The 26,825-nt window shown below is 48.1% G+C and overlaps 1 protein-coding gene across 1 annotated transcript in view; it reads left to right on the forward strand.

The window, feature by feature from the left end:
* Positions 1 to 19,564, forward strand: part of zgc:194209 (adipocyte plasma membrane-associated protein) — a 34,129-nt gene extending 14,565 nt beyond the window's left edge. Inside the window, exons 5-9 of the mRNA XM_082978127.1 lie at positions 4,380 to 4,532; positions 7,103 to 7,218; positions 7,300 to 7,460; positions 8,581 to 8,776; positions 16,170 to 19,564. Coding sequence (XP_082834253.1) covers positions 4,380 to 4,532; positions 7,103 to 7,218; positions 7,300 to 7,460; positions 8,581 to 8,776; positions 16,170 to 16,376 — 833 coding nt within the window. The 3' untranslated portion in view covers positions 16,377 to 19,564. The remainder of the gene's footprint in view (positions 1 to 4,379; positions 4,533 to 7,102; positions 7,219 to 7,299; positions 7,461 to 8,580; positions 8,777 to 16,169) is intronic.
* The last annotated feature ends 7,261 nt before the right edge of the window (positions 19,565 to 26,825 follow it).

Genomic DNA, 26,825 nt, shown 5'->3' on the forward strand with positions numbered 1-26,825 from the left:
GTGTGTGTGTGTGTGTGTGTGTGTGTGTGTGTGTGTGTGTGTGTGTGTGTGTGTGTGTGTGTGTGTGTGTGTCAGGTTGTGTGTGTGTGTGTGTGTGTGTGTGTGTGTGTGTGTGTGTGTGTCATGTTGTGTGTGTGTGTGTGTGTGGTGTGTGTGTGTGTGGTCAGGTGTTTGTGTGTGGTTGTGTGTTATCTCTGTTGGTCCTATGGTGTTATCTCTGTTGGTCCTATGGTGTTATCTCTGTTGGTCCTATGGTGTTATCTCTGTTGGTCCTATGGTGTTATCTCTGTTGGTCCTATGGTGTTATCTCTGTTGGTCCTATGGTGTTATCTCTGTTGGTCCTATGGTGTTATCTCTGTTGGTCCTATGGTGTTATCTCTGTTGGTCCTATGGTGTTATCTCTGTTGGTCCTATGGTGTTATCTCTGTTGGTCCTATGGTGTTATCTCTGTTGGTCCTATGGTGTTATCTCTGTTGGTCCTATGGTGTTATCTCTGTTGGTCCTATGGTGTTATCTCTGTTGGTCCTATGGTGTTATCTCTGTTGGTCCTATGGTGTTATCTCTGTTGGTCCTATGGTGTTATCTCTGTTGGTCCTATGGTGTTATCTCTGTTGGTCCTATGGTGTTATCTCTGTTGGTCCTATGGTGTTATCTCTGTTGGTCCTATGGTGTTATCTCTGTTGGTCCTATGGTGTTATCTCTGTTGGTCCTATGGTGTTATCTCTGTTGGTCCTATGGTGTTATCTCTGTTGGTCCTATGGTGTTATCTCTGTTGGTCCTATGGTGTTATCTCTGTTGGTCCTATGGTGTTATCTCTGTTGGTCCTATGGTGTTATCTCTGTTGGTCCTATGGTGTTATCTCTGTTGGTCCTATGGTGTTATCTCTGTTGGTCCTATGGTGTTATCTCTGTTGGTCCTATGGTGTTATCTCTGTTGGTCCTATGATGTTATCTCTGTTGGTCCTATGGTGTTATCTCTGTTGGTCCTATGGTGTTATCTCTGTTGGTCCTATGGTGTTATCTCTGTTGGTCCTATGATGTTATCTCTGTTGGTCCTATGGTGTTATCTCTGTTGGTCCTATGGTGTTATCTCTGTTGGTCCTATGGTGTTATCTCTGTTGGTCCTATGGTGTTATCTCTGTTGGTCCTATGGTGTTATCTCTGTTGGTCCTATGGTGTTATCTCTGTTGGTCCTATGGTGTTATCTCTGTTGGTCCTATGGTGTTATCTCTGTTGGTCCTATGGTGTTATCTCTGTTGGTCCTATGGTGTTATCTCTGTTGGTCCTATGGTGTTATCTCTGTTGGTCCTATGGTGTTATCTCTGTTGGTCCTATGGTGTTATCTCTGTTGGTCCTATGGTGTTATCTCTGTTGGTCCTATGGTGTTATCTCTGTTGGTCCTATGGTGTTATCTCTGTTGGTCCTATGGTGTTATCTCTGTTGGTCCTATGGTGTTATCTCTGTTGGTCCTATGGTGTTATCTCTGTTGGTCCTATGGTGTTATCTCTGTTGGTCCTATGGTGTTATCTCTGTTGGTCCTATGGTGTTATCTCTGTTGGTCCTATGGTGTTATCTCTGTTGGTCCTATGGTGTTATCTCTGTTGGTCCTATGGTGTTATCTCTGTTGGTCCTATGGTGTTATCTCTGTTGGTCCTATGGTGTTATCTCTGTTGGTCCTATGGTGTTATCTCTGTTGGTCCTATGGTGTTATCTCTGTTGGTCCTATGGTGTTATCTCTGTTGGTCCTATGGTGTTATCTCTGTTGGTCCTATGGTGTTATCTCTGTTGGTCCTATGGTGTTATCTCTGTTGGTCCTATGATGTTATCTCTGTTGGTCCTATGGTGTTATCTCTGTTGGTCCTATGGTGTTATCTCTGTTGGTCCTATGGTGTTATCTCTGTTGGTCCTATGGTGTTATCTCTGTTGGTCCTATGGTGTTATCTCTGTTGGTCCTATGGTGTTATCTCTGTTGGTCCTATGGTGTTATCTCTGTTGGTCCTATGGTGTTATCTCTGTTGGTCCTATGGTGTTATCTCTGTTGGTCCTATGGTGTTATCTCTGTTGGTCCTATGGTGTTATCTCTGTTGGTCCTATGGTGTTATCTCTGTTGGTCCTATGGTGTTATCTCTGTTGGTCCTATGGTGTTATCTCTGTTGGTCCTATGGTGTTATCTCTGTTGGTCCTATGGTGTTATCTCTGTTGGTCCTATGGTGTTATCTCTGTTGGTCCTATGGTGTTATCTCTGTTGGTCCTATGGTGTTATCTCTGTTGGTCCTATGGTGTTATCTCTGTTGGTCCTATGGTGTTATCTCTGTTGGTCCTATGGTGTTATCTCTGTTGGTCCTATGGTGTTATCTCTGTTGGTCCTATGGTGTTATCTCTGTTGGTCCTATGGTGTTATCTCTGTTGGTCCTATGGTGTTATCTCTGTTGGTCCTATGGTGTTATCTCTGTTGGTCCTATGGTGTTATCTCTGTTGGTCCTATGGTGTTATCTCTGTTGGTCCTATGGTGTTATCTCTGTTGGTCCTATGGTGTTATCTCTGTTGGTCCTATGGTGTTATCTCTGTTGGTCCTATGGTGTTATCTCTGTTGGTCCTATGGTGTTATCTCTGTTGGTCCTATGGTGTTATCTCTGTTGGTCCTATGGTGTTATCTCTGTTGGTCCTATGGTGTTATCTCTGTTGGTCCTATGGTGTTATCTCTGTTGGTCCTATGGTGTTATCTCTGTTGGTCCTATGGTGTTATCTCTGTTGGTCCTATGGTGTTATCTCTGTTGGTCCTATGGTGTTATCTCTGTTGGTCCTATGGTGTTATCTCTGTTGGTCCTATGGTGTTATCTCTGTTGGTCCTATGGTGTTATCTCTGTTGGTCCTATGGTGTTATCTCTGTTGGTCCTATGGTGTTATCTCTGTTGGTCCTATGGTGTTATCTCTGTTGGTCCTATGGTGTTATCTCTGTTGGTCCTATGGTGTTATCTCTGTTGGTCCTATGGTGTTATCTCTGTTGGTCCTATGGTGTTATCTCTGTTGGTCCTATGGTGTTATCTCTGTTGGTCCTATGGTGTTATCTCTGTTGGTCCTATGGTGTTATCTCTGTTGGTCCTATGGTGTTATCTCTGTTGGTCCTATGGTGTTATCTCTGTTGGTCCTATGGTGTTATCTCTGTTGGTCCTATGGTGTTATCTCTGTTGGTCCTATGGTGTTATCTCTGTTGGTCCTATGGTGTTATCTCTGTTGGTCCTATGGTGTTATCTCTGTTGGTCCTATGGTGTTATCTCTGTTGGTCCTATGGTGTTATCTCTGTTGGTCCTATGGTGTTATCTCTGTTGGTCCTATGGTGTTATCTCTGTTGGTCCTATGGTGTTATCTCTGTTGGTCCTATGGTGTTATCTCTGTTGGTCCTATGGTGTTATCTCTGTTGGTCCTATGGTGTTATCTCTGTTGGTCCTATGGTGTTATCTCTGTTGGTCCTATGGTGTTATCTCTGTTGGTCCTATGGTGTTATCTCTGTTGGTCCTATGGTGTTATCTCTGTTGGTCCTATGGTGTTATCTCTGTTGGTCCTATGGTGTTATCTCTGTTGGTCCTATGGTGTTATCTCTGTTGGTCCTATGGTGTTATCTCTGTTGGTCCTATGGTGTTATCTCTGTTGGTCCTATGGTGTTATCTCTGTTGGTCCTATGGTGTTATCTCTGTTGGTCCTATGGTGTTATCTCTGTTGGTCCTATGGTGTTATCTCTGTTGGTCCTATGGTGTTATCTCTGTTGGTCCTATGGATGTTATCTCTGTTGGTCCTATGGTGTTATCTCTGTTGGTCCTATGATGTTATCTCTGTTGGTCCTATGGTGTTATCTCTGTTGGTCCTATGGTGTTATCTCTGTTGGTCCTATGGTGTTATCTCTGTTGGTCCTATGGTGTTATCTCTGTTGGTCCTATGGTGTTATCTCTGTTGGTCCTATGATGTTATCTCTGTTGGTCCTATGGTGTTATCTCTGTTGGTCCTATGGTGTTATCTCTGTTGGTCCTATGGTGTTATCTCTGTTGGTCCTATGGTGTTATCTCTGTTGGTCCTATGGTGTTATCTCTGTTGGTCCTATGGTGTTATCTCTGTTGGTCCTATGGTGTTATCTCTGTTGGTCCTATGGTGTTATCTCTGTTGGTCCTATGGTGTTATCTCTGTTGGTCCTATGTGTTATCTCTGTGTTATCTCTGTTGGTCCTATGTGTTATCTCTGTTGGTCCTATGGTGTTATCTCTGTTGGTCCTATGGTGTTATCTCTGTTGGTCCTATGGTGTTATCTCTGTTGGTCCTATGGTGTTATCTCTGTTGGTCGTCTAGGTAACAGGACAGACTATGATGTTATCTCTGTTGGTTCCTCTAGGGAGCAGTACAGACTATGAGCCAGTCTGTGGTCGTCCTCATGGGGTGCGGTTGGACAGTGGTGGTCAGCTGATCGTAGTGGACTCCTACTTTGGACTGTTTTCTGTTGACCCCCAGACTGGACACAAGACCCTGCTACTGGACAGCAAGACAGGTAATGTCCCCTAACTCCCAGACTGGACAGCAAGACAGGTACCGTCCCCTACCCCCAGACTGGACACAAGACCCTGCTACTGGACAGCAAGACAGGTACCGTCCCCTACCCCCAGACTGGACAGCAAGACAGGTACCGTCCCCTACCCCCAGACTGGACAGCAAGACAGGTACCGTCCCCTACCCCCAGACTGGACAGCAAGACAGGTAACGTCCCCTACCCCCAGACTGGACAGCAAGACAGGTACCGTCCCCTACCCCCAGACTGGACAGCAAGACAGGTAATGTCCCCTAACCCCAGACTGGACAGCAAGACAGGTAACGTCCCCTACCCCCAGACTGGACAGCAAGACAGGTACCGTCCCCTACCCCCAGACTGGACAGCAAGACAGGTAACCTCCCCTAACCCCCAGACTGGACAGCAAGACAGGTAATGTCCCCTAACTCCCAGACTGGACGCAAGACAGGTACCGTCCCCTAACCCCCAGACTGGACAGCAAGACAGGTAACGTCCCCTACCCCCAGACTGGACACAAGACAGGTACCGTCCCCTACCCCCAGACTGGACAGCAAGACAGGTAACGTCCCCTAACCCCCAGACTGGACAGCAAGACAGGTAACGTCCCCTAACCCCCAGACTGGACAGCAAGACAGGTAACGTCCCCTACCCCCAGACTGGACAGCAAGACAGGTAATGTCCCCTAACTCCCAGACTGGACAGCAAGACAGGTAACGTCCCCTAACTCCCCAGACTGGACAGCAAGACAGGTAATGTCCCCTAACCCCCAGACTGGACAGCAAGACAGGTAATGTCCCCTACCCCCAGACTGGACACAAGACAGGTAACGTCCCCTACCCCCAGACTGGACAGCAAGACAGGTAACGTCCCCTACCCCCAGACTGGACAGCAAGACAGGTACTGTCCCCTACCCCCAGACTGGACAGCAAGACAGGTAACGTCCCCTAACCCCCAGACTGGACAGCAAGACAGGTAACGTCCCCTAACCCCCAGACTGGACAGCAAGACAGGTAATGTCCCCTAACCCCCAGACTGGACAGCAAGACAGGTAACGTCCCCTACCCCCAGACTGGACAGCAAGACAGGTAATGTCCCCTAACTCCCAGACTGGACAGCAAGACAGGTAACGTCCCCTACCCCCAGACTGGACAGCAAGACAGGTAATGTCCCCTAACCCCCAGACTGGACAGCAAGACAGGTAATGTCCCCTAATCCCCAGACTGGACACAAGAGAGGTACTGTCCCCTACCCCCCAGACTGGACAGCAAGACCCTGCTACTGGACAGCAAGACAGGTAACGTCAGACAGGTAATGCCCCTGTGTGGACAGCTTGCACTTGCTAGCTGATTTGTCCTGGGATATAAACATTGAGTTGTTATTTTACCTGAAATGCACAAGGTCCTCGACTCCGACAATTAATCCACACAAAACGATCAACTGAATCGTTTCTAGTCATCTCTCCTCCTTCCAGGATTTTTCTTCTCTTGACTTTATATTGCGATTGGCAACTTTCATAAATTAGGTGCATTACCGCCACTGACCTCATTCGTCTTTCAGTCACCCACGTGGGTATAACCAATGAGGAGATGGCACGTGGGTACCTGCTTCTATAGACCAATGAGGAGATGGGAGAGGCAGGACTTGCAGTGCGATCTGCGTCAGAAATAGAACTGACTTCTATTTTAGCCCTTGGCAACGCAGACGTGCGCAATAATTGAATAATATAGATTTCTAAATTTATTTTGCAACGCTCGCGCACTCGATGCGAGCGGTGTAGTCAGCCTGTAACAGATAGTCCTTACTGCTATTAGCCAATAGAAACACATTGAATAACAGATTACTGCTATTAGCCCGTAGAAACACATTGAATAACAGATTACTGCTATTAGCCCATAGAAACACATTGAATAACATTTAATCCAGTTAACATATGGAATATCTCTGTGCTGTGATGCTAATCCAGTTAACATATGGAATATCTCAGGCTTGTGATGCTAATCCAGTTAACATATGGAATATCTCAGGCTTGTGATGCTAATCCAGTTAACATATGGAATATCTCAGGCTTGTGATGCTAATCCAGTTAACATATGGAATATCTCAGGCTTGTGATGCTAATCCAGTTAACATATGGAATATCTCAGGCTTGTGATGCTAATCCAGTTAACATATGGAATATCTCAGGCTTGTGATGCTAATCCAGTTAACATATGGAATATCTCAGGCTTGTGATGCTAATCCAGTTAACATATGGAATATCTCTGTGCTGTGATGCTAATCCAGTTAACATATGGAATATCTCTGTGCTGTGATGCTAATCCAGTTAACATATGGAATATCTCTGTGCTGTGATGCTAATCCAGTTAACATATGGAATATCTCTGTGCTGTGATGCTAATCCAGTTAACATATGGAATATCTCTGTGCTGTGATGCTAATCCAGTTAACATATGGAATATCTCAGGCTTGTGATGCTAATCCAGTTAACATATGGAATATCTCTGTGCTGTGATGCTAATCCAGTTAACATATGGAATATCTCTGTGCTGTAGGAGCTGACGGGATCCCGTTCTCGTTCCTGAACGGGCTGGAGATCTCCTCTCAGACTGGGATCATTTACTTTACGGACTCCTCCTCTCGCTGGGGACGACGGCACGTTAAACTGGAGGTCTGGCGCTTTCTGTTATTTCCCAGAAATCACCGTTGTTCTTTATTTCCCGCTCTGTAACCCCTGACCTCTAACGTCTAGGTGATAGAGACCAACGCTCTGGGTCGTCTCCTGACCTTTGACCCTGCGTCAGGGCGCGTGGGTGTCCTACTGGACGGTCTGTACATGCCCAATGGCATCGCCCTGTCACCTGACGAGAGCTTCCTGCTGCTGGCCGAGACCAGCATCGGGTGTGTCCTCAGGTACACACACACACGCGCACACACACACACACACACCACCACCACCACCACACACACACACACACACACACACACACACACACACACACACACACACACACACACACACACACACACACACACACACAGAAACGGAGGACAGTGTTTTAACATGTAAATATCACTGTGTTATCAGAGGTGGCTGATCTGCAGGACAGAGGAGCCCTCACAGTACAGACAGGCCTTTTGTTCTGACACTCATTGTTCTCTCCCCCTCTCTCCCTCCCTTCCTCCCCCTCCCTCCCTCCATCCCTCCCTCCCTGCCTCCCTCCCTCCCTCCCTCCCTGCCTGCCTCCCTCCCCTCCCTGCCTCTCTCCCTGCCTCCCTCCCTCCCCCCTCCCTCTCCCTCCCTGCCTTTGCTCCCTCCCTCTCTCCCTCCCTGCCTCCCTCTCTCCCTCCCTGCCCTGCCTCCCTCCTCCCTGCCTCTCTCTCTCTCCCTTCCTCCCTCCTCCCTCCCTCTCTCCCTCCCTGCCTCCCCTCCCTCCCTCCCTCCCTCCCTCCCTCCCTCTCTCCCTCCCTGCCTCCCTCCTCCCTGCCTCCCTCCCCTCCCTCCCTCCCTCCCTCCCTCCTCCCTGCCTCCGTCCCTCCCTGCCTCCCCTCCCTCCCTCCCTCCCTCCCTCTCTCCCTCCCTGCCTCCCTCCTCCCTGCCTCCCTCCCTCCCTGCCTCCCCCTCTCTCTCCCTCCCTCCCTGCCTCCCCTCCCTCCTCCCCTCCCCCCTCCCCTCCCTCCCTCCTCCTCTGCCTCCCTCCTCCCTCCCTCCCTCCCCTCCCTGCCTCCCCCCTCCCCCCCTCCCTCCCTCCCTCCCCTCCTCCCTCCTCCCTCCCTCCCTCCCTCCCTCCCTCCCTCCCTCCTCCCTCCCTCCCTCCCTCCCTCCTCCTCTGCCTCCCTCCTCCCTCCCTCCCTCCCTGCCTCCCCCCTCCCCCCCTCCCTCCCTCCCTCCCCTCCTCCCTCCTCCCTCCCTCCCTCCCTCCCTCCTCCCCTCCCTCCCTCCCTCCCTCCCTCCCTCCTCCCTCCCTCCCTCCCTCCCTCCCTCCCTCCCCCCCTCCCTCCCTCCTCCCTCCCTCCCTCCCTCCCTCTGTAGATACTGGCTGACAGGCCCCAAGGCTGGCACCAAGGAGGTCATCCTGAACAATATGCCCGGTTACCCTGACAACATCCGCCTTAGCGACCGTGGAACCTTCCTGGTTGGCCTGACGACCACACGCTTCAGGAAGCTCGTGCCTCCGTTCCTGGACCTGATTGGTCCGTACCCAGCGGTCAAACGCTTTCTGGCTAAGGTTAGTTTCACCATCATCATCATCATCATTCTGTTGTAAACCTCTCTCTCCCACGTCCCTGTGTGGTAAACCTCTCTCCCACCTCCCTGTGTGGTAAACCTCTCTCCCACGTCCCTGTGTGGTAAACCTCTCTCCCACGTCCCTGTGTGGTAAACCTCTCTCCCACCGTCCCTGTGTGGTTAACCTCTCTCCCACGTCCCTGTGTGGTAAACCTCTCTCCCACCTCCCTGTGTGGTAAACCTCTCTCCCACCTCCCTGTGTGGTAAACCTCTCTCCCACCTCCCTGTGTGGTAAACCTCTCTCCCACCTCCCTGTGTGGTAAACCTCTCTCCCCCACGTCCCTGTGTGGTAAACCTCTCTCCCCACCTCCCTGTGTGGTAAACCTCTCTCCCACCTCCCTGTGTGGTAAAACTCTCTCCCCACGTCCCTGTGTGGTTAACCTCTCTCCCACGTCCCCTCTCTCCCACCTCCCTGTGTGGTAAACCTCTCTCCCACGTCCCCTCTCTCCCACCTCCCTGTGTGGTAAACCTCTCTCTCCCCACGTCCCTGTGTGGGTAAACCTCTCTCCCACCTCCCTGTGTGGTAAACCTCTCCCCACGTCCCTGTGTGGTAAACCTCTCTCCCACCTCCCTGTGTGGTAAACCTCTCCCACGTCCCTGTGTGGTAAACCTCTCTCCCACCTCCCTGTGTGGTAAACCTCTCTCCCACGTCCCTGTGTGGTAAACCTCTCTCCCATCTCCCTGTGTGGTAAACCTCTCTCCACAGCCCCTCTGTGGTAAACCTCTCTCCCACGTCCCTGTGTGGTAAACCTCTCTCCCATCTCCCTGTGTGGTAAACCTCTCTCCACAGCCCCTCTGTGGTAAACCTCTCTCCCACCTCCCTGTGTGGTAAACCTCTCTCCCACAGTCCCTGTGTGGTAAACCTCTCTCCCAGTCCCTGTGTGATAAACCTCTCTCCCACCTCCCTGTGAGGTAAACCTCTCTCCCACGTCCCTGTGTGGTAAACCTCTCTCCCACGTCCCTGTGTGGTAAACCTCTCCCCCACCTCCCTGTGTGGTAAACCTCTCTCCCACAGTCCCTGTGTGGTAAACCTCTCTCCACAGCCCCTGTGTGGTTAACCTCTCTCCCACCTCCCTGTGTGGTAAATCTCTCCCCACGTCCCTGTGTGGTTAACCTCTCTCCCACCTCCCTGTGTGGTTAACCTCTCTCCCACCTCCCTGTGTGGTAAACCTCTCTCCACAGTCCCTGTGTAGTAAACCTCTCTCCCCACCTCCCTGTGTGGTAAACCTCTCTCCCTCCTCCCTGTGTGGTAAACCTCTCTCCCACGTCCCTGTGTGGTAAACCTCTCTCCCACCTCCCTGTGTGGTAAACCTCTCTCCCACCTCCCTGTGTGGTAAACCTCTCTCCCAGTCCCTGTGTGGTAAACCTCTCTCCCACCTCCCTGTGTGGTAAACCTCTCTCCCACAGTCCCTGTGTGGTAAACCTCTCTCCACAGCCCCTGTGTGGTTAACCTCTCTCCCACCTCCCTGTGTGGTAAACCTCTCCCCACGTCCCTGTATGGTTAACCTCTCTCCCACCTCCCTGTGTGGTAAACCTCTCTCCCACGTCCCTGTGTGGTAAACCTCTCTCCACAGTCCCTGTGTAGTAAACCTCTCTCCCCCACCTCCCTGTGTGGTAAACCTCTCCCCCACCTCCCTGTGTGGTAAACCTCTCTCCCCCACGTCCCTGTGTGGTAAACCTCTCTCCACAGCCCCTGTGTGGTAAACCTCTCCCACCTCCCTGTGTGGTAAACCTCTCTCCCACAGTCCCTGTGTGGTAAACCTCTCTCCACAGCCCCTGTGTGGTTAACCTCTCTCCCACCTCCCTGTGTGGTAAACCTCTCCCACGTCCCTGTGTGGTAAACCTCTCTCCCACCTCCCTGTGTGGTAAACCTCTCCCACGTCCCTGTGTAGTAAATCTCTCTCCCACCTCCCTGTGTGGTAAACCTCTCCCACGTCCCTGTGTGGTAAACCTCTCCCACAGTCCCTGTGTGGTAAACCTCTCTCCCACCTCCCTGTGTAGTAAACCTCTCCCCCACCTCCCTGTGTGGTAAACCTCTCTCCCACCTCCCTGTGTGGTAAACCTCTCTCCCACCTCCCTGTGTAGTAAACCTCTCCCCCACCTCCCTGTGTGGTAAACCTCTCTCCCACGTCCCTGTGTGGTAAACCTCTCTCCACAGCCCCTGTGTGGTTAACCTCTCTCCCACCTCCCTGTGTGGTAAACCTCTCTCCCACCTCCCTGTGTGGTAAACCTCTCTCCCACGTCCCTGTGTGGTAAACCTCTCTCCACAGCCCCTGTGTGGTTAACCTCTCTCCCACCTCCCTGTGTGGTAAACCTCTCTCCCACCTCCCTGTGTGGTAAACCTCTCTCCCACGTCCCTGTGTGGTAAACCTCTCTCCCACAGTCCCTGTGTGGTAAACCTCTCTCCCCCACGTCCCTGTGTGGTAAACCTCTCTCCCACCTCCCTGTGTGGTAAACCTCTCTCCCACCTCCCTGTGTGGTAAACCTCTCTCCCACAGTCCCTGTGTGGTAAACCTCTCTCCACAGCCCCTGTGTTGTCTTTGTTCCAGGCTGCAGTGAGACTAAGAGAGAGTAATCTGCCAGGACAGAGAGACTCCTTCAAGAGATGATTCAGACAGCAACATGATACAGGGCCTTGCTAAAGTATTCACCCCCCCCCCCGTTGGTGTTTTTCTTATTTTGTTACATTACAACCTGTAATTTCAATGCATTTTTATTTGGATTTCATGTAATGGACAAACACCAAATAGTCCAAATTGGTGAAGTGAAATGAGAAAAATAACTTGTTTTAAAAAAATTCAACAAAAATGTACGGAAAAGTGGTGTGTTCATATGTATTCACCCCATTTACTATGAAGCCCCTAAATAAGATCTGGTGCAACCAATTACCTTCACAAGTCACATAATTAGTTAAATAAAGTCCACCTGTGTGCAATCTAAGTGTCACATGATCTGTCACATGATCTCAGTAGATATACACACCTGTTCTGAAAGGCCCCAGAGTCTGCAACACCACCAAGCAAGCTGCACCATGAAGACCAAGGAGTTCTCCAAACAGGTCAGGGACAAAGTTGTGGAGAAGTACAGATCAGGGTTGAGTTATAAAAACAATATCCTAAACTTTGAACATCCCATTAAATCCATTATAAAAAAAATGGAAAGAATATGGCACCACAACAAACCTGCCAAGAGAGGGCCGCCCACCAAAACTCACGGACCAGACAAGGAGGGCATTAATCAGAGAGGCAACAAAGAGACCAAAGATAAACCCTGAAGGAGCTGCAAAGCTCCACAGCGGAGATTGGAGTATCTGTCCACAGGACCACTTTAAGCCGTACACTCTACAGAGCTGGGCTTCACGGAAGAGCGGCCAGAAAAAAAATGCCTTTGGTTAAAGAAAAAAATAAGCAAATACATTTGGTGTTCACCAAAAGGCATGTGGGAGACTCCCCAAACATACGGAAGAATGTACTCTGGTCAGATGAGACTAAAATTGAGCTTTTTGGCCATCAAGGAAAACGCTATGCCTGGCGCAAACCCAACACCTCTCATCACCCCGAGAACTCCATCCCCACAGTGAAGCATGTTGGTGGCAGCACCATGCTGTGGGGGATGTTTTTCCATCGGCAGGGACTGGGAAACTGGTCAGAATTGATGGATTAATGGATAGCGTTAAATACAGGGAAATTCTTGAGGGAAACTTGTTTCAGTCTTCCAGAGATTTGAGACTGGGACGGAGGTTCATCTTCCAGCAGGACAATGACCCTAAGCATACTGCTAAAACAACACTCGAGTGGTTTAAGGGGAAACATTTAAATGTCTTGGAATGGCCTAGTCAATGACCAGACCTCAATCCAATTCAGAATCTGTGGTATGACTTAAAGATTGCAGTACACCAGCAGGAACCCATCCAACTTGAAGGAGCTGGAGCAGTTTAGCCTTGAAGAATGGGGACAGAAATCCCAGTGGCTAAATGTGCCAAGCTTATAGAGACATACCCCAAGAGACTTGCAGCTGTAATTGCTGCAGAAGGAAAGGTGGCTCTACAAAGTATTGACTTTGGGAGGGGGGGTGAATAGTTATGCACGCTCAAGTTTTCAGTTGTTTTTTTGTCTTATTTCTTGTTTGTTTCACAATAACAAATATTTTGCATCTTCAAAAGTGGTCGTCATGTTGTGTAAATCAAAATGATACAAACGCCACAAAAAAAAATGTATTTTAATTCCCAGGTTACAAGGCAACCAAATAGGAAAAATCCCAAAGGGGTGAATACTTTCGCAAGCCACTGTATTCTAGTAGAGATAAATACAAGAGATAATTCAGACAGCAACATGGTATTCTAGAGGAGATAATGGATGTAAACAGTCCTGTTTCTGGAATGTACTATTGCTGTAGTAATATTATAGTATATAATACTAATAGTAAAGTCTGTAGTTGTTTCCAGGTTTAATATGATATCGTTTATAATAAGTTCATTTTAATAAGCTTGTTTCCTGGAATATACACTTAGTGGACAAAACATTAAGAACACCTGCTCTTTCCGTGGCGTTAGACTGACCAGGTGAATCCAGGTGAAAGATATGATCCCTTATTGATGTCACTCGTTAAATCCACTTCAATCAGTGTGGAGGAAGAGACCGATTTTAAAGAAGGATTGTTAACCTGTTGGGTCTAGGGGGCAGCATTTGCACGTCTGGATAAAAAAAATTTACCCGATTTAATCTGGTTACTAATCCTACCCAGTAACTAGAATATGCATATACTTATTATATATGGATAGAAAACACTCTAAAGTTTCCAAAACTGTTTGAATGGTGTCTGTGAGTATAACAGAACTCATTTGGCAGGCAAAACCCTGAGACATTTTCTGACAGGAAGTGGATACCTGATGTGTTGTATTGACTTTAAACCTATCCCATTGAAAAACACAGGGGTTTAGGAATATTTTGGCACTTCCTATTGCTTCCACTAGATGTCACCAGCCTTTACAAAGTGTTTTGAGTCTTCTGGAGGGAGATCTGACCGAACAAGAGCCATGGAACGGTGATGTCCCATTAGACACCTGGCGCGCTACTTCATGTTGGGTACCCTCGTTCCAATACGTTATAAAAGACTATGCATTCGTCCACCTTGAATATTATTCATGTTCTGGTTAAAAAAGGCCCTAATGATTTATGCTATACAACGTTTGACATGTTTGAACGAACGGAAATATATTTTTTCCCCTCGTTCATGACGAGAAGTCCGGCTGGCTTACATCATGTGCTAACGAGACGGAGATTTTTGGACATAAATGATGAGCTTTTTTGAACAAAACTACATTCGTTATGGACCTGTGATAGAGGTTAAGGTTTGAGACAACTGGGAATGTGTGCCATTCAGAGGGTGAATGGGGCAAGACAAAATATACACTGCTCCAAAAAATAAAGGGAACACTTAAACAACACATCCTAGATCTGAATGAAAGAAATAATCTTATTAAATACTTTTTTCTTTACATAGTTGAATGTGCTGACAACAAAATCACACAAAAAATAATCAATGGAAATCCAATTTATCAACCCATGGAGGTCTGGATTTGGAGTCACACTCGAAATTAAAGTGGAAAACCACACTACAGGCTGATCCAACTTTGATGTAATGTCCTTAAAACAAGTCAAAATGAGGCTCAGTAGTGTGTGTGGCCTCCACGTGCCTGTATGACCTCCCTACAACCCCTGGGCATGCTCCTGATGAGGTGGCGGATGGTCTCCTGAGGGATCTCCTCCCAGTCCTGGACTAAAGCATCCGCCAACTCCTGGACAGTCTGTGGTGCAACGTGGCGTTGGTGGATGGAGCGAGACATGATGTCCCAGATGTGCTCAATTGGATTCAGGTCTGGGGAACGGGCGGGCCAGTCCATAGCATCAATGCCTTCCTCTTGCAGGAACTGCTGACACACTCCAGCCACATGAGGTCTAGCATTGTCTTGCATTAGGAGGAACCCAGGGCCAACCGCACCAGCATATGGTCTCACAAGGGGTCTGAGGATCTCATCTCGGTACCTAATGGCAGTCAGGCTACCTCTGGCGAGCACATGGAGGGCTGTGCGGCCCCCCAAAGAAATGCCACCCCACACCATGACTGACCCACCGCCAAACCGGTCATGCTGGAGGATGTTGCAGGCAGCAGAAGGTTCTCCACGGCGTCTCCAGACTCTGTCACGTCTGTCACATGTGCTCAGTGTGAACCTGCTTTCATCTGTGAAGAGCACAGGGCGCCAGTGGCGAATTTGCCAATCTTGGTGTTCTCTGGCAAATGCCAAACGTCCAGCACGGTGTTTGGCTGTAAGCACAACCCCCACCTGTGGACGTCAGGCCCTCATACCACCCTCAGGGAGTCTGTTTCTGACCGTTTGAGCAGACACATGCACATTTGTGGCCTGCTGGAGGTCATTTTGCAGGGCTCTGGCAGTGCTCCTCCTGCTCCTCCTTGCACAAAGGCGGAGGTAGCGGTCCTGCTGCTGGGTTGTTGCCCTCCTACGGCCTCCTCCTCGTCTCCTGATGTACTGGCCTGTCTCCTGGTAGCGCCTCCATGCTCTGGACACTACGCTGACAGACACAGCAAACCTTCTTGCCACAGCTCGCATTGATGTGCCATCCTGGATGAGCTGCACTACCTGAGCCACTTGTGTGGGTTGTAGACTCCGTCTCATGCTACCACTAGAGTGAAAGCACCGCCAGCATTCAAAAGTGACCAAAACATCAGCCAGGAAGCATAGGAACTGAGAAGTGGTCTGTGGTCACCACCTGCTGAACCACTCCTTTATTGGGGGTGTCTTGCTAATTGCCTATAATTTCCACCTGTTGTCTATTCCATTTGCACAACAGCATGTGAAATGTATTGTCAATCAGTGTTGCTTCCTAAGTGGACAGTTTGATTTCACAGAAGTGTGGTTGACTTGGAGTTACATTGTGTTGTTTAAGTGTTCCCTTTATTTTTTTGAGCAGTATATTTAAGTGCCTTTGAACGGGGTATGGTAGTAGGTGCCAGGCGCACCGGTTTGTGTCAAGAACTGCAACGTTGCTGGGTTTTTCCACGCTCAACAGTTTCCCGTATGTATCAAGAACGGTCCACCACCCAAAGGACATCCAGCCAACTGTGGGAGTTAACATGGACCAGCATTCCCATGTGGAACGCTTTCCACACCCTTGTAGAGTCCATGTCCCCGACGAAATGAGGCTGTTCTGAGGGCAACTCAATATGAGGAAGGTGTTCCTAATGTTTTGTCCGGTGTATTTCCATGATAAAGTGACGTATTAAAGGTCGGAGTTCGTGTTCCCGTTTTGTTCCAGGTGGTTCCTCTGAGCTGGTACAACATGCTGTTGCCTAGATACGGCCTGGTGTTGGAGTTGGACGGCGAAGGGGAGGTGGTGGGGAGTCTCCATGACCCTACAGGCAGCCTGACCTGGGCCGTCAGCGACGTGTTCGCCCACCAGGGGAGACTCTACCTGGGTAGCACCGACCTGCACTTCCTCCCTGTCCTGGAGGACTGGAGCTAACCGCTAACCGCTAGCTGTCTACTGTAGATAACAGACTGGGAGGAGGAGGGGGAGGAGGAGGTACGGTAGGGGTCCTGGGTCTACTGTAGATAACAGACGGAGGAGGAGGAGGTACGGTAGGGGTCCTGGGTCTACTGTAGATAACAGACTGGGAGGAGGAGGAGGTACAGTAGGGGTCCTGGGTCTACTGTAGATAACAGACTGGGAGGAGGAGGAGGTACGGTAGGGGTCCTGGGTCTACTGTAGATAACAGACTGGGAGGAGGAGGAGGAGGAGGAGGTACGGTAGGGGTCCTGGGTCTACTGTAGATAACAGACTGGGAGGAGGAGGAGGTACAGTAGGGGTCCTGGGTCTACTGTAGATAACAGACTGGGAGGAGGAGGAGGAGGAGGAGGTACAGTAGGGGTCCTGGGTCTACTGTAGATACCAGACTGGGAGGAGGAGGAGGAGGAGGTACGGTAGGGGTCCTGGGTCTACTGTAGATAACAGACTGGGAGGAGGAGGAGGAGGAGGAGGTACAGTAGGGGTCCTGGGTCTACTGTAGATACCAGACTGGGAGGAGGAGGAGGAGGAGGTACGGTAGGGGCCCAGAACAGCAGTGGTCCTCTCCTCCAACCCTGCTCTGACTGAGGTTCTCCACTAGGACCAGTAGAGGGCAGCAGAGAGACAGAACAGCAGTGGTCCGCTCCACCAACCCTGCTTTTATTGTCCCGTACCCCTTCAAACATTCAACCTACCCCGTTCTAGCACCAGGATCAGCGAACTCTCAAATGTTTTTTTGCCATCATTGAAAGCCTGCCACACACACACACACACACACACACACACACACACACACACACACACACACACACTGTTGGCGCCGGAGGAGATGGCCGCCATTTTACGGTCTCCTAACCAATTGTTCTATTATGTGTATGTTTTTCCCGTGTTATTTGTAACTTGAAACCCCACCTCTTTAAGGAATACCTGGGATAGGATAAAGTAATCCTTCTAAAGTGGTTGTTCTACTGGATATCATAAGGTGAACGCACCAATTTGTAAGTCGCTCTGGATAAGAGCGTCTGCTAAATGACTTAAATGTATATTTTGTACATAATGTTTCTGCCACCGTCTCTTACGACCGAAAAGAGCTTCTGGATATCAGGACAGCGATGAGACCAAAGATTGTTTCTACAACAACAACAAGCAGGACTCACACGATATTCTCCAAACACCCCGCAGGGCCCGACATTCCCCGGGTTATTCGCAAAAAGGAAGCGACGCTGAGGAACGAAGAGCCGGATGCCTCGTCCGGATCCGCAGAAGGCGAGTGGGAGAGCTGCCGTTACCGTCAATATTACTCGCCAACGTGCAATCATTGGACAATGAATTAGACGAGGTACGATCACGAATATCCTCTCCAACGGGACATCAAAAAACTGTAACATCTTATGTTTCACGGAATCGTGGCTGAATGTCGACATGGATAATATTCAGCTGGCGGGATATACGCTGCACCGGCTAGATAGAACAGCACACTCCGGGTAAGACGAGGGGGGGGGGGGGGGGGGGGGGCAGTCTGTGTAAACAACATCTAAAGAAGTCTCTAGATTTTGCTCGCCTGACGTAGAGTATATTGTGATAAACTGCAGACCCCACTATTTGCCTAGAGAGTTTTCAGATATACTTTTCGTGGCTGTTTATTTACCACCTCAGACGGATGCTGGCACTGAGACCGCACTCAGCTGAGCTGTATAAGGAAATGAGCAAACGGGAAACCGCTCACCCAGAGGCGGCGCTCCTAGTGGCCGGAGACTTTAATGCAGGGAAACTTAAATCAGTTCTACCTAATCTCTACCAGCGTGTTTAAATGTGCAACCAGAGGGAAAAATACCTCTAGATCACCTTTACTCCACACAGAGAGACTCGTACAAAACTCTCCCTCACCCTCCATTTGGTAAATCTGACCATAATTATATCCTCCTGATTGCTGCTTACAAGCAAAAATTCAAGCAGGAAGCACCAGTGACTCGGTCTTTTAAAAAAAGTGGTCAGATGAAGCAGATGCTAAACTACAGGACTGTTTTGCTAGCACAGACTGGAATATGTTCTGGGATTCTTCCGATGGCATTGAGGAGTACACCACATCAGTCATTGGCTTCATCAATAAGTGCATCGGGGACGTCGTCCCCACAGTGACTGTACGTACATACCCCAACCAGAAGCCATGGATTACAGGCAACATCCGCACTGAGCTAAAGGGTAGAGCTGCCGACTTTCAAGGAGCGGGACTCTAACCCGGAAGCTTATAAGAAATCCCGCTATGCCCTGCGACGAACCATCAAACAGACAAAGCGTCAATAAAGGACTAAGATCAAATCGTACTACACCGGCTCTGACGCTCATCGAATGTTGGCAGGGCTTGCAAACTATTACAGACTACAAAGGGAAGCACAGCCGAGAGCTGCCCAGTGACACGAGCCTACCAGACGAGCTAAATTACTTCTATGCTCGCTTCGAGGCAAGCAACACTGAAGCATGCATGAGAGCATCGGCTGTTCCGGACGACTGTGTGATCATGCTCTCCATAGCCGATGTGAGTAAGACCTTTAAACAGGTCAACATTCACAAGACCTCAGGGCCAGACGGATTACCAGGACGTGTACTCCGAGCATGTGCTGACCAACTGGCAAGTGTCTTCACTGACATTTTCAACCTCTCCCTGTCTGAGTCTGTAATACCAACATGTTTCAAGCAGACCACCATAGTCCCTGTGCCCAAGAACACTAAGGTAACCTGCCTAAATGACTACCGACCCAGTAGCACTCACGGCTGTAGCCATGAAGTGCTTTGAAAGGCTGGTCATGGCTCACATCAACACCATTATCCCAGAAACCCTAGAACCACTCCAATTTGCATACCTCCCCAACAGATCCACAGATGACGCAATCTCCATTTCACTCCACACTGCCCTTTCCCACCTGTTGTATTCAGCATTTCACTGTGAGGTCTACTACACCTGTTGTATTCAGCATTTCACTGTGAGGTCTACTACACCTGTTGTATTCAGCATTTCACTGTGAGGTCTACTACACCTGTTGTATTCAGCATTTCACTGTGAGGTCTACTACACCTGTTGTATTCAGCATTTCACTGTAAGGTCTACTACACCTGTTGTATTCAGCATTTCACTGTAAGGTCTACTACACCTGTTGTATTCAGCATTTCACTGTGAGGTCTACTACACCTGTTGTATTCAGCATTTCACTGTAAGGTCTACTACACCTGTTGTATTCAGCATTTCACTGTGAGGTCTACTACACCTGTTGTATTCAGCATTTCACTGTGAGGTCTACTACACCTGTTGTATTCAGCATTTCACTGTAAGGTCTACTACACCTGTTGTATTCAGCATTTCACTGTGAGGTCTACTACACCTGTTGTATTCAGCATTTCACTGTAAGGTCTACTACACCTGTTGTATTCAGCATTTCACTGTGAGGTCTACTACACCTGTTGTATTCAGCATTTCACTGTGAGGTCTACTACACCTGTTGTATTCAGCATTTCACTGTAAGGTCTACTACACCTGTTGTATTCAGCATTTCACTGTGAGGTCTACTACACCTGTTGTATTCAGCATTTCACTGTATCTACACCTGTTGTATTCAGCATTTCACTGTGAGGTCTATTACACCTGTTGTATTCAGCATTTCACTGTAAGGTCTACTACACCTGTTGTATTCAGCATTTCACTGTGAGGTCTACTACACCTGTTGTATTCAGCATTTCACTGTGAGGTCTACTACACCTGTTGTATTCAGCATTTCACTGTGAGGTCTACTACACCTGTTGTATTCAGCATTTCACTGTGAGGTCTACTACACCTGTTGTATTCAGCATTTCACTGTGAGGTCTACTACACCTGTTGTATTCAGCATTTCACTGTGAGGTCTACTACACCTGTTGTATTCAGCATTTCACTGTGAGGTCTACTACACCTGTTGTATTCAGCATTTCACTGTAAGGTCTACTACACCTGTTGTATTCAGCATTTCACTGTAAGGTCTACTACACCTGATGTATTCAGCATTTCACTGTGAGGTCTACTACACCTGTTGTATTCAGCATTTCACTGTGAGGTCTACTACACCTGTTGTATTCAGCATTTCACTGTGAGGTCTACTACACCTGTTGTATTCAGCATTTCACTGTGAGGTCTACTACACCTGTTGTATTCAGCATTTCACTGTATGGTCTACTACACCTGTTGTATTCAGCATTTCACTGTGAGGTCTACTACACCTGTTGTATTCAGCATTTCACTGTGAGGTCTACTACACCTGTTGTATTCAGCATTTCACTGTGAGGTCTACTACACCTGTTGTATTCAGCATTTCACTGTGAGGTCTACTACACCTGTTGTATTCACCGCACGTGACAAATAAACTTTGATTTGATTTATAGGATCCATTTATTAAACATAAGAATGAGTGTGAGTTTTTGTCTCAACCCGTCTCGTTGGAAGTGACAAAGAGCTCTTACAGGGACCAGGGTACAAATAATAATAATAATAATAATATTATAATAATCAATAATTTAGCTCTTTATTTAACCATTTTACATATAAAACCTTATTTGTCCATCGTAAATTGTGAATAACTCACCACAGGTTCATGAGAAGGTTGTGCTTGAAAGGATGCACATAACTCTGTAATGTTGGGTTGTATTGGAGAGAGTCTCAGTCTGAAATCATTTCCACACACAGTCTGTGCCTGTATTTAGTTTTCATGCTAGTGAGGGCCGAGAAACCACTCTCACATAGGTACGTGGTTACAAAGGGCATCAGTGTCTTAACAGCGTGATTTGCCAAGGCAGGATACTCTGAGCGCAGCCCTATCCAGAAATCTGGCAGTGGCTTCTGATTTTAAATTACATTTTCACAGAACCGCTTGTTGCAATTTGGATGAGTCTCTCTTGTTCAGAGATATCGGTAAGTGGACTGGAGGCAGGGCATGAAAGGGATAACGAATCCAGTAGTTTGTGTCGTCCGTTTCGGGGAAAGTACCTGAAGTAATTGAGCACCCAACTCACTCAGGTGCTTCGCTATTTCACGTTTGACATTGTCCGTAAACTTGAGTTCATTTACACACAAAGAAATCATACAATGATGGAAAGATCTGTGTGTTGTCCTTGTTAATGCAGACAGAGAAGAGCTCCAACTTCTTAAATCATAGCCTCCATTTTGTCCCGCACATTGAATATAGTTGAGGAGAGTCCCCTGTAATCCTAGATTCAGATCATTCAGGTGAGGAAAGACATCACCCAGATAGACCAGTCGTGTGAGGAACTCGTCATCATGTAAAGCGGTCAGACAAGTGAAAATTATGGTCAGTAAAGAGAACTTTTATCTCGTCTCTAAATTCAAAAAAACAACGTGTCAATACTTTGCCCCTTGATAACCAGCGCTTCTGTATGTTGTTAAAAGCGTTACATGGTCGCTGCCCCATATCGTTACATAATGCAGAAAATACATGAGAGTTCAGGGGCCTTTTGCGTTAACAAAGTTAACCATTTTCACTGTAGTGTCCAAAAAACGTCTTGCAAGCTGTCAGTCATTCCCTTGGCAGCGAGAGCCTCTCGGCGGATGCTGCAGTGGACCCAAGTGGCTTCGGGAGCAGCTGCTTGCAGGCGCGTTACCACTCCACTATGTCTCCCTGTCAGGGCTTTTACACCATCAGTACAGATACCAACACATCTCGACCACCAAAGTCCATCTGACGTCACAAAGCTGTCCAGTACTTTAAAACATATCCTCTCATGTTGTCCTGGTTTGCAGAAGAGGATGTCTTCCTTAATTGACCCCCCCATAAACGTAACGGACATATACCAGGAGCTGTACCAGGCCTGTTAACTCATCCATATACCAGGAGCTGTACCAGGCCTGTTGACTCATCCATATACCAGGAGCTGTACCAGGCCTGTTGACTCATCCATATACCAGGAGCTGTACCAGGCCTGTTAACTCATCCATATACCAGGAGCTGTACCAGGCCTGTTGACTCATCCATATACCAGGAGCTGTACCAGGCCTGTTAACTCATCCATATACCAGGAGCTGTACCAGGCCTGTTGACTCATCCATATACCAGGAGCTGTACCAGGCCTGTTAACTCATCCATATACCAGGAGCTGTACCAGGCCTGTTAACTCATCCATATACCAGGAGCTGTACCAGGCCTGTTAACTCATCCATATACCAGGAGCTGTACCGGGCCTGTTGACTCATCCATATACCAGGAGCTGTACCGGGCCTGTTGACTCATCCATATACCAGGAGCTGTACCAGGCCTGTTAACTCATCCATATACCAGGAGCTGTACCGGGCCTGTTGACTCATCCATATACCAGGAGCTGTACCAGGCCTGTTAACTCATCCATATACCAGGTAGCTGTACCAGGCCTGTTGACTCATCCATATACCAGGAGCTGTACCAGGCCTGTTAACTCATCCATATACCAGGAGCTGTACCAGGCCTGTTAACTCATCCATATACCAGGAGCTGTACCAGGCCCGTTAACTCATCCATATACCAGGAGCTGTACCAGGCCTGTTAACTCATCATAAGGAGCTTACAGTACCGTTACTCATAAGGAGCTGTACCAGGCCCGTTAACTCATCCATATACCAGGAGCTGTACCAGGCCCGTTAACTCATCCATATACCAGGAGCTGTACCAGGCCTGTTGACTCATCCATATACCAGGAGAGCTGTACCAGGCCTGTTAACTCATCCATATACCAGGAGCTGTACCAGGCCTGTTAACTCATCCATATACCAGGAGCTGTACCAGGCCTGTTGACTCATCCATATACCAGGAGCTGTACCAGGCCTGTTAACTCATCCATATACCAGGAGCTGTACCAGGCCTGTTAACTCATCCATATACCAAGAGCTGTACCAGGCCTGTTAACTCATCCATATACCAGGAGCTGTACCAGGTCTGTTGACTCATCCATATACCAGGAGCTGTACCAGGCCTGTTAACTCATCCATATACCAGGAGCTGTACCAGGCCTGTTAACTCCCGGGACAGGGATGAAATGTGTGTTTTAGTGGGCCTAAGATAACAACAAGTAGACTGTGGTGATTAACAGTGGTGGGATACCACTCACCTACTGTTCGTGTGGAGGTATGTGCGTAGGATATCTACTGTTTGTGTGGAGGTATGTGCGTAGGATATCTACTGTTTGTGTGGAGGTATGTGCGTAGGATATCTACTGTTTGTGTGGAGGTATGTGCGTAGGATATCTACTGTTTGTGTGTAGGATATCTACTGTTCGTGTGGAGGTATGTGCGTAGGATATCTACTGTTCGTGTGGAGGTATGTGCGTAGGATATCTACTGTTCGTGTGTAGGATATCTACTGTTCGTGTGGAGGTATGTGCGTAGGATATCTACTGTTTGTGTGGAGGTATGTGCGTAGGATATCTACTGTTTGTGCGTAGGATACCTACTGTTCGTGTGGAGGTATGTGCGTAGGATATCTACTGTTTGTGCGTAGGATATCTACTGTTCGTGTGGAGGTATGTGCGTAGGATATCTACTGTTTGTGTGGAGGTATGTGCGTAGGATATCTACTGTTCGTGTGGAGGTATGTGCGTAGGATATCTACTGTTTGTGTGTAGGATATCTACTGTTCGTGTGGAGGTATGTGTGTAGGATATCTACTGTTCGTGTGGAGGTATGTGCGTAGGATATCTACTGTTTGTGTGGAGGTATGTGCGTAGGATATCTACTGTTCGTGTGGAGGTATGTGCGTAGGATATCTACTGTTTGTGTGGAGGTATGTGCGTAGGATATCTACTGTTCGTGTGGAGGTATGTGCGTAGGATATCTACTGTTCGTGTGGAGGTATGTGCGTAGGATATCTACTGTTCGTGTGGAGGTATGTGCGTAGGATATCTACTGTTCGTGTGGAGGTATGTGCGTAGGATATCTACTGTTCGTGTGGAGGTATGTGCGTAGGATATCTACTGTTCGTGTGGAGGTATGTGCGTAGGATATCTACTGTTCGTGTGGAGGTATGTGCGTAGGATATCTACTGTTCGTGTGGAGGTATGTGCGTAGGATATCTACTGTTCGTGTGGAGGTATGTGCGTAGGATATCTACTGTTCGTGTGGAGGTATGTGCGTAGGATATCTACTGTTCGTGTGTAGGATATCTACTGTTCGTGTGGAGGTATGTGCGTAGGATATCTACTGTTTGTGCGTAGGATACCTACTGTTCGTGTGGAGGTATGTGCGTAGGATATCTACTGTTCGTGTGGAGGTATGTGCGTAGGATATCTACTGTTCGTGTGGAGGTATGTGCGTAGGATATCTACTGTTCGTGTGGAGGTATGTGCGTAGGATATCTACTGTTCGTGTGGAGGTATGTGCGTAGGATATCTACTGTTCGTGTGGAGGTATGTGCGTAGGATATCTACTGTTCGTGTGGAGGTATGTGCGTAGGATATCTACTGTTCGTGTGGAGGTATGTGCGTAGGATATCTACTGTTTGTGTGGAGGTATGTGCGTAGGATATCTACTGTTTGTGTGTAGGATATCTACTGTTCGTGTGGAGGTATGTGCGTAGGATATCTACTGTTTGTGTGGAGGTATGTGCGTAGGATATCTACTGTTTGTGTGGAGGTATGTGCGTAGGATATCTACTGTTTGTGTGTAGGATATCTACTGTTCGTGTGGAGGTATGTGCGTAGGATATCTACTGTTCGTGTGGAGGTATGTGCGTAGGATATCTACTGTTCGTGTGTAGGATATCTACTGTTCGTGTGGAGGTATGTGCGTAGGATATCTACTGTTTGTGTGGAGGTATGTGCGTAGGATATCTACTGTTTGTGCGTAGGATACCTACTGTTCGTGTGGAGGTATGTGCGTAGGATATCTACTGTTTGTGCGTAGGATATCTACTGTTCGTGTGGAGGTATGTGCGTAGGATATCTACTGTTTGTGTGGAGGTATGTGCGTAGGATATCTACTGTTCGTGTGGAGGTATGTGCGTAGGATATCTACTGTTTGTGTGTAGGATATCTACTGTTCGTGTGGAGGTATGTGTGTAGGATATCTACTGTTCGTGTGGAGGTATGTGCGTAGGATATCTACTGTTTGTGTGGAGGTATGTGCGTAGGATATCTACTGTTCGTGTGGAGGTATGTGCGTAGGATATCTACTGTTTGTGTGGAGGTATGTGCGTAGGATATCTACTGTTCGTGTGGAGGTATGTGCGTAGGATATCTACTGTTCGTGTGGAGGTATGTGCGTAGGATATCTACTGTTCGTGTGGAGGTATGTGCGTAGGATATCTACTGTTCGTGTGGAGGTATGTGCGTAGGATATCTACTGTTCGTGTGGAGGTATGTGCGTAGGATATCTACTGTTCGTGTGGAGGTATGTGCGTAGGATATCTACTGTTCGTGTGGAGGTATGTGCGTAGGATATCTACTGTTCGTGTGGAGGTATGTGCGTAGGATATCTACTGTTCGTGTGGAGGTATGTGCGTAGGATATCTACTGTTTGTGTGGAGGTATGTGCGTAGGAAATCTACTGTTCGTGTGGAGGTATGTGCGTAGGATATCTACTGTTTGTGTGGAGGTATGTGCGTAGGAAATCTACTGTTCGTGTGGAGGTATGTGCGTAGGATATCTACTGTTTGTGCGTAGGATACCTACTGTTCGTGTGGAGGTATGTGCGTAGGATATCTACTGTTCGTGTGGAGGTATGTGCGTAGGATATCTACTGTTCGTGTGGAGGTATGTGCGTAGGATATCTACTGTTCGTGTGGAGGTATGTGCGTAGGATATCTACTGTTCGTGTGGAGGTATGTGCGTAGGATATCTACTGTTCGTGTGGAGGTATGTGCGTAGGATATCTACTGTTCGTGTGGAGGTATGTGCGTAGGATATCTACTGTTCGTGTGGAGGTATGTGCGTAGGATATCTACTGTTCGTGTGGAGGTATGTGCGTAGGATATCTACTGTTCGTGTGGAGGTATGTGCGTAGGATATCTACTGTTCGTGTGGAGGTATGTGCGTAGGATATCTACTGTTCGTGTGGAGGTATGTGCGTAGGATATCTACTGTTCGTGTGGAGGTATGTGCGTAGGATATCTACTGTTCGTGTGGAGGTATGTGCGTAGGATATCTACTGTTTGTGTGTAGGATATCTACTGTTCGTGTGGAGGTATGTGCGTAGGATATCTACTGTTTGTGTGTAGGATATCTACTGTTCGTGTGGAGGTATGTGCGTAGGATATCTACTGTTTGTGTGGAGGTATGTGCGTAGGATATCTACTGTTTGTGTGGAGGTATGTGCGTAGGATATCTACTGTTTGTGTGGAGGTATGTGCGTAGGATATCTACTGTTTGTGTGGAGGTATGTGCGTAGGATATCTACTGTTTGTGTGG

Source organism: Salmo salar, chromosome 07, assembly GCF_965601325.2.
Source record: "Salmo salar chromosome 07, fSalSal1, whole genome shotgun sequence".
Classification (NCBI taxonomy): domain Eukaryota; kingdom Metazoa; phylum Chordata; class Actinopteri; order Salmoniformes; family Salmonidae; genus Salmo; species Salmo salar.